Source organism: Parus major, chromosome 4, assembly GCF_001522545.3.
Source record: "Parus major isolate Abel chromosome 4, Parus_major1.1, whole genome shotgun sequence".
NCBI lineage: Eukaryota > Metazoa > Chordata > Aves > Passeriformes > Paridae > Parus > Parus major.
In genome coordinates this window covers 59,752,642-59,768,934 of record NC_031771.1, presented here as the reverse complement: position 1 = coordinate 59,768,934, position 16,293 = coordinate 59,752,642, and the positions used below count along the sequence as shown (strand labels likewise).

The following is a 16,293-nucleotide window of genomic DNA, read 5'->3' as shown; positions in this document are numbered from 1 at the left end:
TACACCTTCTCACAAGCAAACAGCTGAATATAACAGCTTGGTTGACACTTAAAAAACAAGAAGTTGATTCCATCAAGAGTTGCTTGTTGTTCTATGCTCAGTTATATAGAAAATCTGCTTAGAAAGAGCAACTAGAGAGCAGACACTATCTCAAACTGGCCTGTGTCTTAGATACTTCGTGAGTAAAGCAACAAGGTAAAGCAAGGAATTACTACTAGTTACTTAGATAGTAAGGAAAAGACTTTCCAAAATTAAAATTTGGAATAGATTTTGCATATTCAAGTAAGTTGTGGTGCTTGACAACAGGGAGTGGAGTATCTGATACTAGCTTGACTTGTGAATACTGAACATAAAATTGTGGAATCATTTAGGTTGGAAAAAACCCTTAAGATCATTGAGTCCAACTGTTGACCTAACTAAACCATTTCCCTAAGGATGGAGGGAGCCTAAGGAGGTTCAGGGAGGACCTTCTGGCTCTCCACAACTTTTTGAAAGTTAGTGGCAAAGTAAGGGTCAGTCTTTTCTCTCAGGTGACAGGACAAGAGGAAATGGCTTCAGGTTGTGCCACAGGAGATTTGGGATGGCTATTAGGAAGAATTTCTTCACTGAAAGGGTAGTTAAGCATTGGAACAGGCTGCCCAGGGAAGTGATAGAATCCCTGGAGATGGTCAAGAAATGACTGGACATGGCACTCAGTGCTGTGGTTTAATTGATGGCAGTGCTTTGGACTCCGTGATCTTGGAGGTCTTTGTCAACCTTGATGGTTCTGTGATGTGCTAGATGACAGCCACTACCCTGGTCCTGCTGGACCCACTACTGCTGACCCAGGCCAGGAGCCACTGGCCTTCTTGGCCACCTGGGCACACCTGGCTCGTGTTCAGCCACTCTCAATCAGCACCCCCAGGTCCTTTTCCACCGGGCCCTTTCCAGCCACGGCCCCAGCCTGTGGTGCTGCAGGGGTTGTTGTGACCCAGGGCAGGACCTGGCACTTGGCCTTGCTGAACCTCAGACCCCTGGGCCCACTGATCCAGCCTGTCCAGATCCCTCTGCAGAGTCTTCCTCACCTCCAGGAGATCAACATTCCTGCCCAGCTGAGAATACACTTGATTCCCTCATCCAGATCACAGGATTGGAGGAGGGAAAGATGTTTAGGTCTGAGTACCAGTGGTCTCAGAGAACAAATAAATGGAATGATGTGCTATGAGTTGAGTAGATAGATACTGGATGGCAGAGTATAGTTGTCTTGTGCCAGTCTGTTTCAGAGGGAAGCATCCTATGTACTTAGCTGGAAAGCCAGAAATTTCAATCTTTCAAGTCCTGTATTAATAGCACATACTATTTACTGAACTAATCCTTATTTCGTTTGGTTTTTTTTTTATTTTAAATTGTGATAACTTGATACAAATAAAACAAAGTAGCATTAGTTTCCTAGTTAATCTACAACTCCTCTCTTGTCTGTATTGGTCTTGTGGTATTTATTCAAAGTCATTTAAACCAGGCTCTGGTTCGCTCACTATTTTCTGCTCTTCAGTTTGTTCCAAGTATTTCCAAATGACAGGACTTTCCAGTATTTAAACCAGTGCTGACTTCTAATGAATACTCTTGTTGGATGTATTAGGATAAAGCTGTGGCTGAACCAGTAAGTCGGCTGCTGGAATCAACCCTAAGAAGCACCCATATGCCGAGTCGGATTGGAGCTCTGCATGGAATTCTTTATATCCTTGAGTGTGACTTGCTTGACGAGACAGCAAAGCAACTCATTCCAATTATCAGCGAGTATCTGCTCTCCAATTTGAGAGGAGTAGCACAGTAAGACTCTTCTCCCTTTCCCCTGGCTCCAAACTGTTGCATATTTATGTGTGAACAAAAGGGCTCTCTGTTGTTGGCGGTTGCCAGTACATTTTAGAGCAGGCTGTTGTATCAAGCAGGTTTTGGCATTTTCATTGAAAATATCATCCAATTTTAGGTTTAATTTACGGAGCGAAATGATATTTGAGGGTGAGAAAACTGTTTGATAGTACAGGCTTTTGTGTCTTTGGTAAATTGTGTTACTTAAATCTAATTTTTCTGTCATTTTCATGATAATCAACGTTCTCTTATGGCATCTCAGCAATACTTTCTGTGATTTTAAAAAGGGCTTACCTTTCATGTTCAAAAATACTCTGTATTTCTAGAAATCGTTTATAGTCTCTGTTTGTGACCTAAACAACTTTGGTGTGACCACTATTGTTTTTGCTCATTTGCAGTTGTGTGAATATCCATAACCAAGAGCACATTTTGGTAATGTGTGCAGCTGCTTTCTATTTGATCGAGAATTACCCACTTGATGTAGGGCCTGAATTCTCTGCAGGAATTATACAGGTGTGTATGTTGTGATGCCTCTAGTCAGTTGTGTAACCTGAGATTGCCACATAGCTGTCTTACATATATGTCCATATGTATGGACACTTCATACACCCAACACTCATACATAAACCCAAAAGCATACATACACATGTGTTAATACCTGATACTGTTCCATACTATTGTGGTATGGTGCTAGAAGATGACCTTAAGTACACCTCAAAACTAAGTAGTTGGCTTTTTTGCTTTATTTCAGATGTGTGGAGTCATGGTGTCTGGAAATGATGAATCAACACCATCCATTATTTATCACTGTGTCCTGAGAGGGTTGGAACGACTCCTCCTTTCAGAGCAGCTTTCCAGGCTGGACAGTGAGTCGCTGGTTAAACTGAGTGTTGACAGGGTGAATGTGCAGAGCCCCCACAGAGCCATGGCAGCCCTGGGATTAATGCTGACTTGCATGTACACAGGTATTCACTTTTTTTATGCTTCTGATGTGCTGGGAGACTGGCTTACTAACAGTGCTAGTTTTCTTAATTTACTTTTGTTACTGAGAGTAGAAGAAGTGTATTTTAACATCCACAGTGAACTTGTAACAAATTATTTTGCTTTAGGAAAGGAAAAAATCAGCCCCAGCCGTATCCCAGATGCAAATCCCGGTGCTCCTGACAGTGAATCTGTGATTGTCGCTATGGAACGAGTGTCTGTCCTTTTTGATAGGTAAGAGGACAAAACGTGTAAATGGTGCTCTGGGAGGGAAATGATTGTTTGTATCTGTGTGGTCACTTCCCTATTTGACGGTTCTTACAGTTAATTAATGATGTTTCTCTACTTACTATTGCTCAAAGGTTACACTCCTGGTACACACAGTAACACTGATGAAATTGCTGAAGGCAGCACAAATGTGCAGGAATGTAAATGAAAACCAGACATGTCCTGACTGATACTGTGTGTTGCACAAACCATAATACTTCATAAATGTATTTCCAGCTCCCTTCAGGTCAAACTCTTAAGTGCTTTTCAGGATGTCTCCTACATAATCAAGGATATAACTACAGTTTACAGGAAATAATCTTTCAAACCACCCTAAGAGTTTAAAAGTTTTTTCCCCCTTCCCCCCCTCACAAGAGTTGTTCTTTCTGAGGCTGTTAAGTAATTGCAGTGGAAGGATACAGTAAAACTTCTGTATTCACATGGAACTCATTAATGGTAACATTTCAAAACCGCTGTTTTGATCTGACAATCTCAAGCTGTCTTAAGTGAATATAGCTTGTTAGATTTTGTGTACTAGTTTGTGGATAATGGTTTACATTTTTTAAAGTGTTCAGTGGTTTTTCCATAAAACTGGAGGAGGATTTCACTTCTGCACTTGGTGAGAACAGAACTAGAGCAGTACTTGAGTGTTTTTGAATGTATCACTTCGAAGAGCTAGCAAAACAAATGTGACTGCTACAAGCAAAAAATAACTTTTGCAGGGAAGAATCACATGATTGTAACTTGATCTTGACACATCAACAGATGCAGCTTTTCTTAGAAAGACTTTCCAATTGGTGTTATTTAAACAAAATTGTCTGTAGGTTGGAGTATCTTTCCCCACTTTACACAGCAACACACCTTGCTTTTCATGTTTGATATGTTGGTCATTCTGATCTTAAATAAAAAATGCCAAAATGTTATGAATGAAAACTAGAGTTCTGCTTATAAATGCAGATAACTAGAAGGAGTGATATCCCTGTGCTTTTTTGTTCTTGTTTAGATTTTTGAGCATTCCAGTTGGTAAGTCTCATCTCTGATGCAATTCCAGACCTTCAGAAAATGTGACTATTTAAAAAAGTAAAAAGGAGTGTGTGGGGTAAGGACACTCCTGTAACAGCTTCTGACAAGCTTTGGGTCTATCTCTTTGGGTAGTCTGTTATTAAAATTACATGAAGATTTAGATTAATCAGAGACCTTGCCTACTCAGAGATGAAAGTAAAATGTTCTTTCCATTGCCAGTTAAATTGGAAAAGAACAATATATGTATTGGAATTCAATCATAAAATATTTAATTTTTTTTATTATTTTCAGGATCAGGAAGGGTTTTCCTTTTGAAGCTCGAGTAGTGGCTCGGATTCTTCCACAGTTCCTTGATGATTTCTTCCCCCCACAAGATGTAATGAACAAAGTCATTGGGGAATTTCTGTCCAATCAGCAGCCATACCCACAATTCATGGCAACAGTAGTTTATAAGGTAGTATTGATACATTTCTTTTTCTTAAATGTTTCAGAAAATTTCTAAATAATTGACAGCTCAGCCAAAGGACCATATACGACTTTTATTAGATCTAACATACCAGTCATGGTGATTGAGCTGTCCTGCTGTGAGCTCTGGCTTCCAGGCAGCATCAAGGGCTAGAATTGCCATGTCACCTGGAGGCCAAAGCTCACAGCAGGACAGTTCAGTCACTGCTAATGAGAAAATAAAGAGAAAATTAGTGGTTGTGATACTGGTGCTCAGATTCTAGATCTGAGTGAGCCATCATCTTGTGAACCCAACAGGCAAACCCCTGTGGCCTCAGCTGGACTTCTGGGCTTTTGGCTCTCAGCACATACTGGACTTGGCATCACTGGAGAGTGCATGAGCACAGCACATGTGATCTATGAAAAACAGAGACACCACACAAGTTACATATTTCTGTGTGATTACTTCAGTTTGGCACATTTGTCATGAGTCCAGATGAGTAATTTATTAGACTCAGAGATGTCTTCAGGAATCCAGTTTGTGGCCCTCAGAGTTTTGTAGCCAGAGAGAACCTTTACAAGAGAAACTGAACATTTTCCCTGAACTGAACTGATCATGTCTTTATTCTTGTGTACAATATTTTGCAGGTGTTCCAGACACTGCATAGCACTGGACAATCCTCGATGGTCCGTGACTGGGTGATGCTCTCTCTCTCTAATTTCACACAAAGAACACCCGTGGCAATGGCAATGTGGAGTCTTTCCTGTTTTTTTGTCAGTGCTTCCACCAGTCAATGGATTTCAGCAATGTATCCTAAAAAGATTGAATGTGTGCCATTTCTGGGTAATTATAGTATAAAGCCTTGAAGGATTAGAGTACAAGTGTAAGACACAAAAAATTCAGTTTTACTGCAGATAGTAATGGTGTATATTACTTCGTGCTCTTGGTACCTCGAGTTTGTGGGGGAAAAAGAGAACATCTAAACAGAATATGAGAACAAAGTTATCTCAAACTACTGCTTTAAGATCAATTCCTTTTGACTATACAACATGATTGGGAAAGTCCTTACTTTGAAGACTTTTTAAAAGCTTCACCAAGATAGTATTGCTGTGACCTTTAAAAGCTTTGCTCTGTATTCCTTCTGCAAGATAAAATATATTGAAAAAAATGAAAGAAGCCAACAAACTCAAAATCAAGAGAATTATCCTCTGCATGCATGATATATTTTGCAGCTATCCTCCTGGCTGTGCACTGTAGTAATAGTGATCTTTGGCAATGGAATGGCATCAGCCAAATAAATTGGAACAGACAAAAGATGTGTGTATATATATATATATATATATATATGTTGTATTAGTGCTGGGTTTATTTAAAAAACAAATAAACAAACCCCTGAAACAAACATAAAAATAAGTGCATTTTGTGACCAGACAAAAAAGTGGCCATTTGTTATGTTTGAAACATCATAATGACTCTTAATCGCAGCAGTGCTCTTTGGCTCCCAGCAGTTGCGATTGCATTGTTTGCTCCAATGGATAAAGAAAACTACTGCTAGCTTGGAATTAATTTCTGAGAATCAGAAATTGTGTGATGTTAATGAAGAAATAGGATTTATTTAGTAGCAGTTAATTGCCAGGTGACAGTATTTTGCACTTGAATGTCCTTGGTGAACTTAAGAATAAGCTGTTTTAATGGAGAATAGTGTTTAAACTGCTAAACCATAAGAGGAGCTACCTCTGTCATTTCATGACCTTAACTTCTATTTCAGTCTTCCACATATTATCAGCAGAATGGGAAAATCAGAGCAAGTGGATGTTAACATCTTCTGTTTGGTTGCCATAGACTTCTACCGACACCAGATCGATGAAGAATTGGATCGGAGAGCCTTCCAGTCGGTGTTTGAGGTGGTAGCATCTCCAGGAACCCCATACCATCGCCTACTGGCTTGTTTGCAAAATGTCCACAAGGTCACAGCATGTTGAACATCCTGATGTGTAGTGGAACTGCATGACTAGTGTTGGAATATGAATTATGAGGAATGTGAGATCAAGAAAATAACTGGGATTGCATTTGTGATAAAAATGGACCTGTCAGTTTTCCTTCCAGCATGCATGGAGGAGTGCTCTGCAGCACTGGAAGTCACCTGAGCAGTATAGTTGCTGTTGACACCAAGCACCTCTAAGTGGAATGAAGTATGTCAGTGTTTTTCAAGCAGTGTTGGGGACTAATGTGAGCCACACATCCTTGCTGTAAAATAAGAGCTATTATACATGCAGGGTAGCTGGGTCCTTTCTTCTACTGTGGTGCAGCCAGTAAGACACTGACAGACTGTTATTGCAACCTGCAGTCGTTAGCCAACTTCATAGTTTTATGTACCTGTATATACTGTTGTCTAGTACAGAATAGAATTTGTTTCCTAATGTCTCTTCTGAACAAGGAAAAGAGAAAATGGCTGTTATGATTTACACTTCCAGCATGTAATTTCTCTCTCTGGACTTTCTGATATCCAGTGGTGTATGTGTTGGTGATACCAGAGATATAGTGCACATACGTAACCACACGTTTTTCTTTTTTCTTCTCAGGATTTCAAATTTGAGTACAGTATATCAGTGAAAGAAATTTTAACTTAAATATTTCTATATTATGTACAGTATGTAAAATTGTAAGATGTGTGGTGCATGAGCTGTGCTGTAATTGGAGATGAACAAAAGCCATGCTACTGAATGTCTTGACATCTGTATTGTCCTCCTTTTTTTTTTTCCTTGTGCTTGAATTCATGTTCCTTTTGGAAATCCATCTTAATGTATAGATTACATCTTGTTTTGCATCTCACTTTTTCTTAAAGTGCTTTAAAACTGGAATATGTTGATTAAGTTGTCTTGAGAAACTGTACTAAGGAGGCATTCTTGTGATCCACTTTACTGTAGCTTCTTTTGAATTTCTTATTTTGAAACACAATGGTAAAAAAGAGGACTAGTCACTTTAGATCAAACTTTAAATACTTGAGATCTTATTTGCTGCACAGCATTTTAAGAGACAAAATGGTGCATGCTCCCCAGTAGTCAACAACCGTTTGACCTTTCCTAACTGAGACCATGGAGTCATCTGGACCACTCTCATGTAAACAAATATATGGTGGCAGTAAAGAATCAGAAGGCTGCTGTGGTCTACTTTGGGACTGGCTAAAGTGTTAGATTACACAACCTCTTTTATTACCTGTTGTATTCATAATGCTTTAGACACAAACACAAATATCCTTGAATTTCAGGACACTTCACAGGGCCAGATTTAGCTTTTACTCACCACCCAGGGAATGCCATTGATTCCTAAGCTTTACATGAGGAAATCTAGCACAGCATTTGTCTTTAGTTGTATTTAAGTCTTTCATTATAGAGAAGTGATACCTTGGTTCTCAGTCAGATCCTACATTTAACCTCTCTTCATTTTCTTACCACACCTTTTGGTGACACTTGGAAAAATGAGATAGTGTTGTCAGGAGGAGCATGTACTGTATGTATTTCTGTATATAATGTATATGTTGAAATTATACACATGTGACAACATTTAATGTATACAGATGTGTATATTTGTATTTATTAAATCCATGTATTTAAACTAATTCCAATCTAGACCAAAAATTGTTGCTTCTGCCCGTAAATTGATTACCAAGGAATTGTCCGCTGGTGTCGCTTCCTTTTAGAACCTGGTAGAGGAAATTGATAGTATGGGCAGTAGAAACAACTGTAGATGTTGCTGTATTTAGCTCTCTACAGGTCTTATCTAGAGCAATTATTTCTGTCCTTAGTTGGGTTACTCTTCCTTGGGCCACAGCACTGTGGTGATTTTTAAAAGAAACTGAACAGGATTTCAGAAAAAGGTTTAATAAAATAGATACTGTTTGAAAGCTTTTGAGTTATATTGGAAATTATCTTAATTCTGATAAAAGTCTAGTTCCAGACAGTGAGATATAATGCCCTGTATTTGCATTAAGGGGTAGTATAGATCACTCTTCCCTTTTGTAATCACCAGTAATCGTTTTGTACTGTAAACCCACACACCAGTCAGTTTTTGTATGATATATAGTTTAAGTGAAGATATTTTTGTAAACTATTTTCCAGAATTTAAAATAGATTTTAATATATTTTTTAAACATCAGGTTAGTCAAATTTTCACCATATAACAGTATATGTTGTGTTATGAAACTGTTAAATTCTTCATAATTTTAAGCTCCTCATGATTAACAGAGACCAGCTGGTTATTTTACCTTGGGATCATAGGAGCTGGACCCTTTATGAAACTTTACAGACCAGCTTGGTACTTGCTATAGAATCTTTCAAGCCAGTGAAGAAATACATTGAATTAAGCAGTCAGCATAGCTGGGTGAAAAACATTAGATGTGACAGATTCCCATTCCTCAAATGCCTCTTGCCAGCCTTAGAGCATGTGGGAAATGGAAAACATTTGCATTACCTGTTTCAAGACAGGCTTTAGAGCTGATGCACTCAGTTCTAACCTCACACAGATTCACTGGTAGTAATAACTTCATCTGTTTTAACCTCTCTTAGAGATTTGTTGTAGTATATATACCTCCTCTAATGTGTCCTAAGTGTCTAAAGAAGGGCACCTCCTCTTGGGAAATTCTGTGACCTGAAGGAGTTGTAGCTTAAGGGTCTTCCTAATGTGGGAGCACACTGCAGCAGTGCTTCAGTTCAGACATTTCACTGCAGCACACTTTCCTGTCTTCTTCCTACACATTCTTTCCACACCCTCATTTCTTTTGGAATGAAATCATACTCAAAATCACTCCTGTCTGCTTTTAGTGACACAAGCCACCGAGGTGTGCCATTGGGGCAGTAACAGCAGAATAGTGGCCATTAAGGGATTCTGATGTTGGATTTAAAGGAAATAAAAAGACTGCTTGTCCTTTGAGATTGCCTTTATGCAAGATTTTATTTCACAGAGTGTTTTTAATTTGCTGTAAACAGAAAGCTTAATTCTGAAAATCAGGCTGTTCATTTTTTCATTGAGATCTGGGTAGAAATGTATTTGGTCATAAATTTGGTGTCCTGGCTAAACAAAGCAGACAGTACCTTTAATGTGCTTTTCAGTGAAAGTGGCTTCTTTGCAGCCTTGTAAGATGAGAGGTATGGCGTGACTGGGAGCATACTTGAGACAGATGAATGTTTAAAACTTCTGTTACAATTCAGTTGTCAAAGAAATTACATTTCTGAATCTATAACGTGGCCCTCCCCCAAGAACACTGTATGCCAGCCAACTTGTTACAAATAGCTTTTGGACCAGCTACCCACTGGACCATTAAATAAAGTTTGCTTTGTGTTTCATTTCAGCATGCCCCCTCCCTTGCACTGAGTGCAAGAGTGAGAAGTTGCAAACAACAACTTGCTGTAAACCAATTCTTACTTGTGGGATTCAAAGCATTTTCTTTACTATTTACGTTGTTTTCCAGTTGCAAATGAATGTGAGTTTATTTAAATCTCTCTATATACAAAGTGTATACTCAGATGTCATTTCTTGCCTAAAGCATCTAGTAAATGATTGTGTGTTACTTTTGCTTTGGTAGGAATGCCTTCTTAGCACCAAGACATTGCTTGTGAACCACCAGCAGCATTCCAAAAGCACAGTAATGAGTGAACAGATTTAGGTCAAATGAAGGGGGAAACAAGTGGAACCCTTTGGGTTAAAAAGTAGTTTGTTGATATTTAGTAGATTTGCCTTAAGAGCATTCTGTCTTGCCATTCTCCTTTTTCAATGGCTGTTAACTGTATAGCAGATAAGGAAGTTATGTCAAAAACACTGCAAAGACAGTTCTTCAAGAGCAGCAGACCTGGTTTGTCTTAAGATTTTGTGGAGCTGTCAGAGCTGAGCATCTATGCTTCCATAATAAAATAAATTTTGGAGTATAATGAGCAATAAATAATAGCAATAAGCAGTTTAATTAAATTCAGTCATTCAGGATCTTACCCGGTGGTTGAAAGGGATGGGAGAAGATGGGGAACTAATTGAGTACATTCATTGTGTAAATCAGACTTTTTCCATGTACAATCCCAACTAAACTTTTTACTAAAGGTAGAAATCAACTGAGTGACAATGGTAGGTGCTTTGCTCTTTTAAAACAGTTTTGGTTATAAGGACACAATTGATGAAAGTTACAAGAGGGCAAAATACTTGGCTAGTTTTTAAGTAGTTTAAGTATTTTAAAGTGAAAACAAGCTGCTGTAAAAACTAGAGTAAGCAATGTAGCAAAATTTTGGGGAAATTAATTATGTTAATTTAACCTAATACAGAGATTATGGGTGAACTCTTTGTGCATGCTACCTAAGTATCCATTTAAAAATCTTGAGAATCCCACAGTCATACCCAGGAGAGCTTCTACTGTATATCAAGTTTTTAGCTGCATTCGGGTAACTGGGTATAAATGCTGCAGAGCATTTGTGAAGCATGTGCTGCTTTTGTCATGTGCATTTTGTGTGAGCTTATCATTCCCATCAGTCTGTGTACACACACCATCAAGTTGGATAAACTTGACAAGGATAAGATAATGCACCCTGTGGTGGGGTGTAGTCTGAGGGCTATGATGAGCAAAAGCTTGGAGCCCCAACGTGAAAAGCAATTGTACTCAAGGGAAAAGGATAGCGTATAATTTTAGATGTATGTTTAAGTTTTAAAAAAAATGCTGAAAATACTGCACATTGAAACTAAAAGAGAAAATAAAATGCAACTATTACTGTAAGTGATTTTTCTCTGGTTATTTAAAAAAAAGGGCTCGATGCATTCTTACTAGTTTTTCCCCAGTAATTCTTCTTTTCAGCAGTTGTCAAATACTGAGTATTATTAAGACATGCAAGAATACTTGAACTCTCTGCAAATGTAGCTACGCTGCACAATCACTGTGCTGTTTGCAATTAACCAAGAACTATCACAGTTGAGCTTTTAATTGTATCTAATAGTCATGCTTGCCAAAACTTCTCTGGGATCCTAGATGAGATCAGAAAAGGCAAAATTTAAGTGTACAGCTGTATTTGTGAATGAGAGTGTATTTATCCACAGCAGTCCTGGGGAGGGATAATGTTACAGAGGAGAAGAAATGGTTTAACTTGCCGAAGCTTGGTTTCCCAGCTGTTGGGCTTGCATCTTAAAAGAAATTTCTGGGTGGTCCTGCTGCTGAACACTGGAGGATCTCTTGCAGTACTCAACAGCTCAGAGACATCTTGTTTTGATTAACTTTACAGCACTTGGCTGTTCCCTGGAAACTCTGGCATAAAGTTTGAAGTAGTAGCTTAATGTAGAAAGCACGTGCTGGTTTTGTCCTTAGTCAAAGTAACTTCTTTTCCATCTTGTTTTTCCTTGTCGGAGTCGGTGGCGACTGATCCGCCCCTGTGTCACCTTTTAGTGTAGCCATGGAGCTGAGGGACAGAACCATGCTGTGGTAAGTGCCTTTGTCTGCAGAGCTGGAGACTTGTTTTGAGTAATAAAGTCTTCATCTTTTTGTCACTCAGAGAAGAAAAAACATTTAATTTCTGGAAATACTACCCGTAAAGATGAATTTCCAGGCACAGGAAAATGAAGCATTGCACTTAGTAGACTAGAACTTTTTAATTTACTACAACTTTTTTGCTTTCCCCACTCCTGTCCTATATAGGTATTGTGATTTTTTCCCTACTTTTTAGGCAGTGCAGCTGTAAAGAGTATTGCAGCCATCATTTGGGAATTGGCAGGGCTCCACCCCAGTTACAAGACAAAAAGCTTTGATTGCCAGTAGAATTAAACATAATTATACCATAAGTTTGCATAACTGTTTGAAGAGATGAAAAGACTTGTAACCTGTAGGTTTGTTAAAAAGTTGGAAGTAGGAACATGAAAACGTTCATACAGTTTATATAGAATGTTATCTTCGGAGTGAGCCAAACCTTCTGCTTTTCTATTGCAGCCGTATTCTGCCTTAATTTTGTTTCTGATCTTTCCCATGGTGTACACATCCAAGTATGGCAGAGTAGTCCCTTACCCCAGGTGCTGTTTTCATATCCTTCAAGCTGCAAATATCATGGGTAGATTTTGATCAAGTGCAACCTGACTGTTTTACCTCATTATTTACATTTTGGACTTCTTTCAGCCAGGCTGCAGTGTTTGGGCTCCAAGCAAAATGCATCCCTGAGGGCTGGGTTTGACCATGCACCAGATGCCCACAGAGTTATGAGCCAGATTAAGTCAGGCCATTTAAATACAAGGTTTTTGCTAATCTAGCTCATCTTGAACTACATGCACTGTAAAACTTCAAGTCAGTGTTGAAATAACAACTTTGAATTAGAATCTTAGTATTTTCTACCCCTTTCTTCCCCTGAGGAAGAGGCACTAAATGTGTTTTCATCCCTGTCTTGCTGTTAACTGGCTCTAGGATTCAAGCATCTGTCTTGTCCAATGGAAAGACAAGTGTAAAGCTTGCTAACTTAACTTTTCTTGGTGTGTCTTGTTAATGTTGACATTTCAAATACCATCTTTGGCATTTGATTTAACATCTATGAAAATAACACAATTGTTTAACTTTTATTTCAGGCAAGTTTGGACAGATACTCTTAATTACACTTTGTTCATAGTAATTTTTCTTTGCCTTCTTAACTACCTCAAACTACCACTGTTTTAAAAGAACAGTGGATGCTGCAGATCTGGGAGGTATTTTTAAGTGCTTTTGAGGCTTCTGATCCTTCCATCTCTTGGTAATGTGGCTTAAGCTCATTCCTTCTCCTCCTGTCTTCTTTCCTCTGCCTTGGCTGCCAGAGTAAATATTTCACCTGTTGAATGCTTTAAAATAAAAGTTGTAGGTCATCAATAGATTGGTTCGTGACTGAGTAACCGAGGATAAGACTGATCCAAAGTACCTGGAGTTTATAAAGTTAATCTTTAGAAGGGGACCAAATAAACCTGCAACTTTTTTGCTAACTAATGTAGCAATCGAAGGATATTGTTCAGATGTTTATCTTCATCAGTACCAAAATCGAATGTTTTCACAAATGATGTTTCAATCTTTACTTTTGCTGCTTTACTGCTTTTGTGATTGTCTCAGGAATGGTTCTGTCTGTGCTCACTGAAGCAGCATATTTATATACTGCAGTTATTTCACTGTGAGCTTGTGGATAATACCTGTTCCCATTGCACTGTGATCTGATAATATTAAAAAGTGAGAAATGTGATCTGGCAGCTGGGAAACTTGCAGGCAGCACTAACAGTAATAGTGAAAGGACCTGCTGCTTCAGAAAACATTAACTGGGACCAAGTCACATTATCAATGGTAAACTGAGGCTTGTATTATGCTGACAGGTTAATTTTCCAACTGTCCCACTGGCCTACTGTGGGGTTTGAGTATCCCTGGGAAAGATACAGCAAACTTGGTCTGATTTGACTTGTCTCAGATGACAGGATTAAGCAAATCTATGTTTCTTAGGTCCATAAAAATCCAAGCTGCCTATTATACCTTTGAAAAAAATGATGAATCCAGGGGTGATGATGGAATGTTGTGAGAAGCCGTGGTGAGTTATTGTGTTACACTTGAAAAGATTGCTGTACCATATGTACTGGTGAAAGTATGAGGTGCACAGTTTGTTGCAGTGAGACTTAGAGTGCCCAAAGTTCTTTTTTGTTTTTGCTGATGGGTTAAATATCCTCAAAGTGGTTATTAATTATTAACTTAGTGAGGTCTGGCTCTCCTTTGTCTGTGCTGCTTTTGTTCTCAGTTTGACTGCATTAACTCTAGATGAAATATAAATGCCAGTCCCAAACTAACAATGATTAAACTGTATTATTCTGTGTAGCTTAATTACATGAAAAAAAATCAGGACAGGAGATCAAATTTATTATTTCATGTGTACTCAGTCATGTTTTATTGGCTATAAAATCTCATGTAGACAGGATGACTTTAGAAACCAAGTAGCATAAACAAGAATTTAGCCCTAAATTACATATTTAGAAGAGATTTTCAAAGCCTGTCATGAGATGGGCATTCATTCAAAAGAAAATAATTAAAAGTTGACATTTTAGCAGGGCCCAGAAAGGGGTAGTGATGAGGGTTGTCTGACACATGTTTTTTTCCCTTGTGCTTTTCTGCTCTAAAGCTCCAGGATGTGAAGCAGGAAGGAAGGATAGGATTTGTGCAGCAGCCTAGTGTGTGCTATATGTGAGTAAAGGACCTTTTGTCTGCTGAGGGTCAGTTATGGACAGGGAAAAGTATCCATGTTTGTTAAAAAAAAATAAAATTCACAACCACAAGCAGTTGGATGATTCATTGCTGCCTGTTGCAGGTCATTACATTTTCTCTGTGCAAATATATATGCGTGCAGTTATATGATATATCATCACCTGGATAATATATAATATATCACCATCCAGACAGTTTGTGGACCTTGAAGGGGTCTTGGAGACCAATCAGCTGTGGTTGCACCCAAGGACAGAGAAGCATTTATGACACTTCTAAGGACATTGCAGGACTGAGCCAGGATGATTCCTCCTGGGAAAGGGAGGCTTCATGTAATGTGATGGCAAGACACAGCACAGGGACCAAGAAATGGCAGGAAACAGCATCTTCTCATTCTTCACCTTCAATGGCTTTGTCCACTTTGCCATATTACACCTGAAAATGTTGAATGTTCCTGTTACTAAAGGTGTGAGGGCATTTTTTAGGTTGCTCCCAGCTTTTTTGTTTAGTCTTCTCTTGCACTATGGGTGTTTTAGAGCAGCAAGGAAAAGAAACCTATTTTCAGTAAGCTGTGATAGTAAGTTGAAGGAAGGTTGCAGAACTTCAAACTGCTTCTTACTAGTGTTCTTCATCCTTAGACTTAGACCTTGAGTGTTCCTTTATATGTGATCATGAAAAGAATAAATACTTTATTTTTTCTTTGAACTACCGTTTTCCCTGTAAATTACTATTCCAGAGTCAGCCAGAACTGTCTTTCTTCTTTTTATACAGGTGCCTTTCATCCACTTGAGGAAAGCAAATGTGCTTTTTTTCCCTCTCCTGAAAAGCAAAAATACTAAAAGTTTTTCTCCTTTTTCTAGTTACAGTTGCATCTCCTCATATTGCTACATTTTTCTCTAGAGAGAGTCTGATGTTTTGAATTTTCACGGGTAATATTCTTGCTTTATTTGGTTTCTTGATCACATTCCAGAAAGTTTCTTCTTTGAAAAGTAGTAACTTTTAAGTTACACAGTTTTGATGTACCAATATTCATTGCAACATTAAGGCTTATCAGACACCAGTTCCCCAGGTCCTCCTCCTGGAGGACACAAGTGATTTCCAGTCCTCAGGAGCCTCTCCTGATGGCCACAGCCTGTCTGACATCAGCCAGATTCCTCATCCCCATGGATGCATCCCACATCATCCTGTGGACTTGTGTTTGTCCATCTCATGTAAATGTTCCCAGTTTCACTCTCTTCCACTGAGGGTGAGCCTTCGTGACTCCAGGCCTTCCCATGAGTGGAACTGGGATTCCTGGAATCCTCCACCTAATTTGGTGCTACTGAACATGAGCTTTGGTTTTCATTTTCCTTTCAAAAACATGCTTTTATTATGCCTTTAGTACTTGAGAAGAATGCTGAATTCAGACTTTTCTGCCAGCAACCCAGCAGAGTGCAGGCCCAGTCCCTGGTGCAGCCGAGGGCTCCCTGTCCTGCTGCTCCCCACGGTGTCCTGCTGCTCCCCACGGTGTCCTGCTGCTCCCCAC

The 16,293-nt window shown here is 38.9% G+C and overlaps 1 protein-coding gene across 5 annotated transcripts in view; it reads left to right on the top strand.

Annotated features, from left to right (window-relative positions):
• Positions 1 to 11,315, top strand: part of HTT (huntingtin) — an 81,407-nt gene extending 70,092 nt beyond the window's left edge. For 4 of the 5 annotated variants that reach the window (XM_033513712.1, XM_015623762.3, XM_033513710.1 and 1 more), the window contains 7 exons: positions 1,619 to 1,809; positions 2,247 to 2,361; positions 2,600 to 2,813; positions 2,958 to 3,063; positions 4,411 to 4,573; positions 5,212 to 5,372; positions 6,333 to 11,315. In XM_033513712.1, the coding sequence (XP_033369603.1) occupies positions 1,619 to 1,809; positions 2,247 to 2,361; positions 2,600 to 2,813; positions 2,958 to 3,063; positions 4,411 to 4,573; positions 5,212 to 5,372; positions 6,333 to 6,546 (1,164 nt within the window). In that variant the 3' untranslated portion in view covers positions 6,547 to 11,315. Of the gene's footprint in view, positions 1 to 1,618; positions 1,810 to 2,246; positions 2,362 to 2,599; positions 2,814 to 2,957; positions 3,064 to 4,410; positions 4,574 to 5,211; positions 5,408 to 6,332 lie in introns of all 5 variants that reach the window. The other variant, XM_033513711.1, reaches the window with a different exon arrangement.
• The last annotated feature ends 4,978 nt before the right edge of the window (positions 11,316 to 16,293 follow it).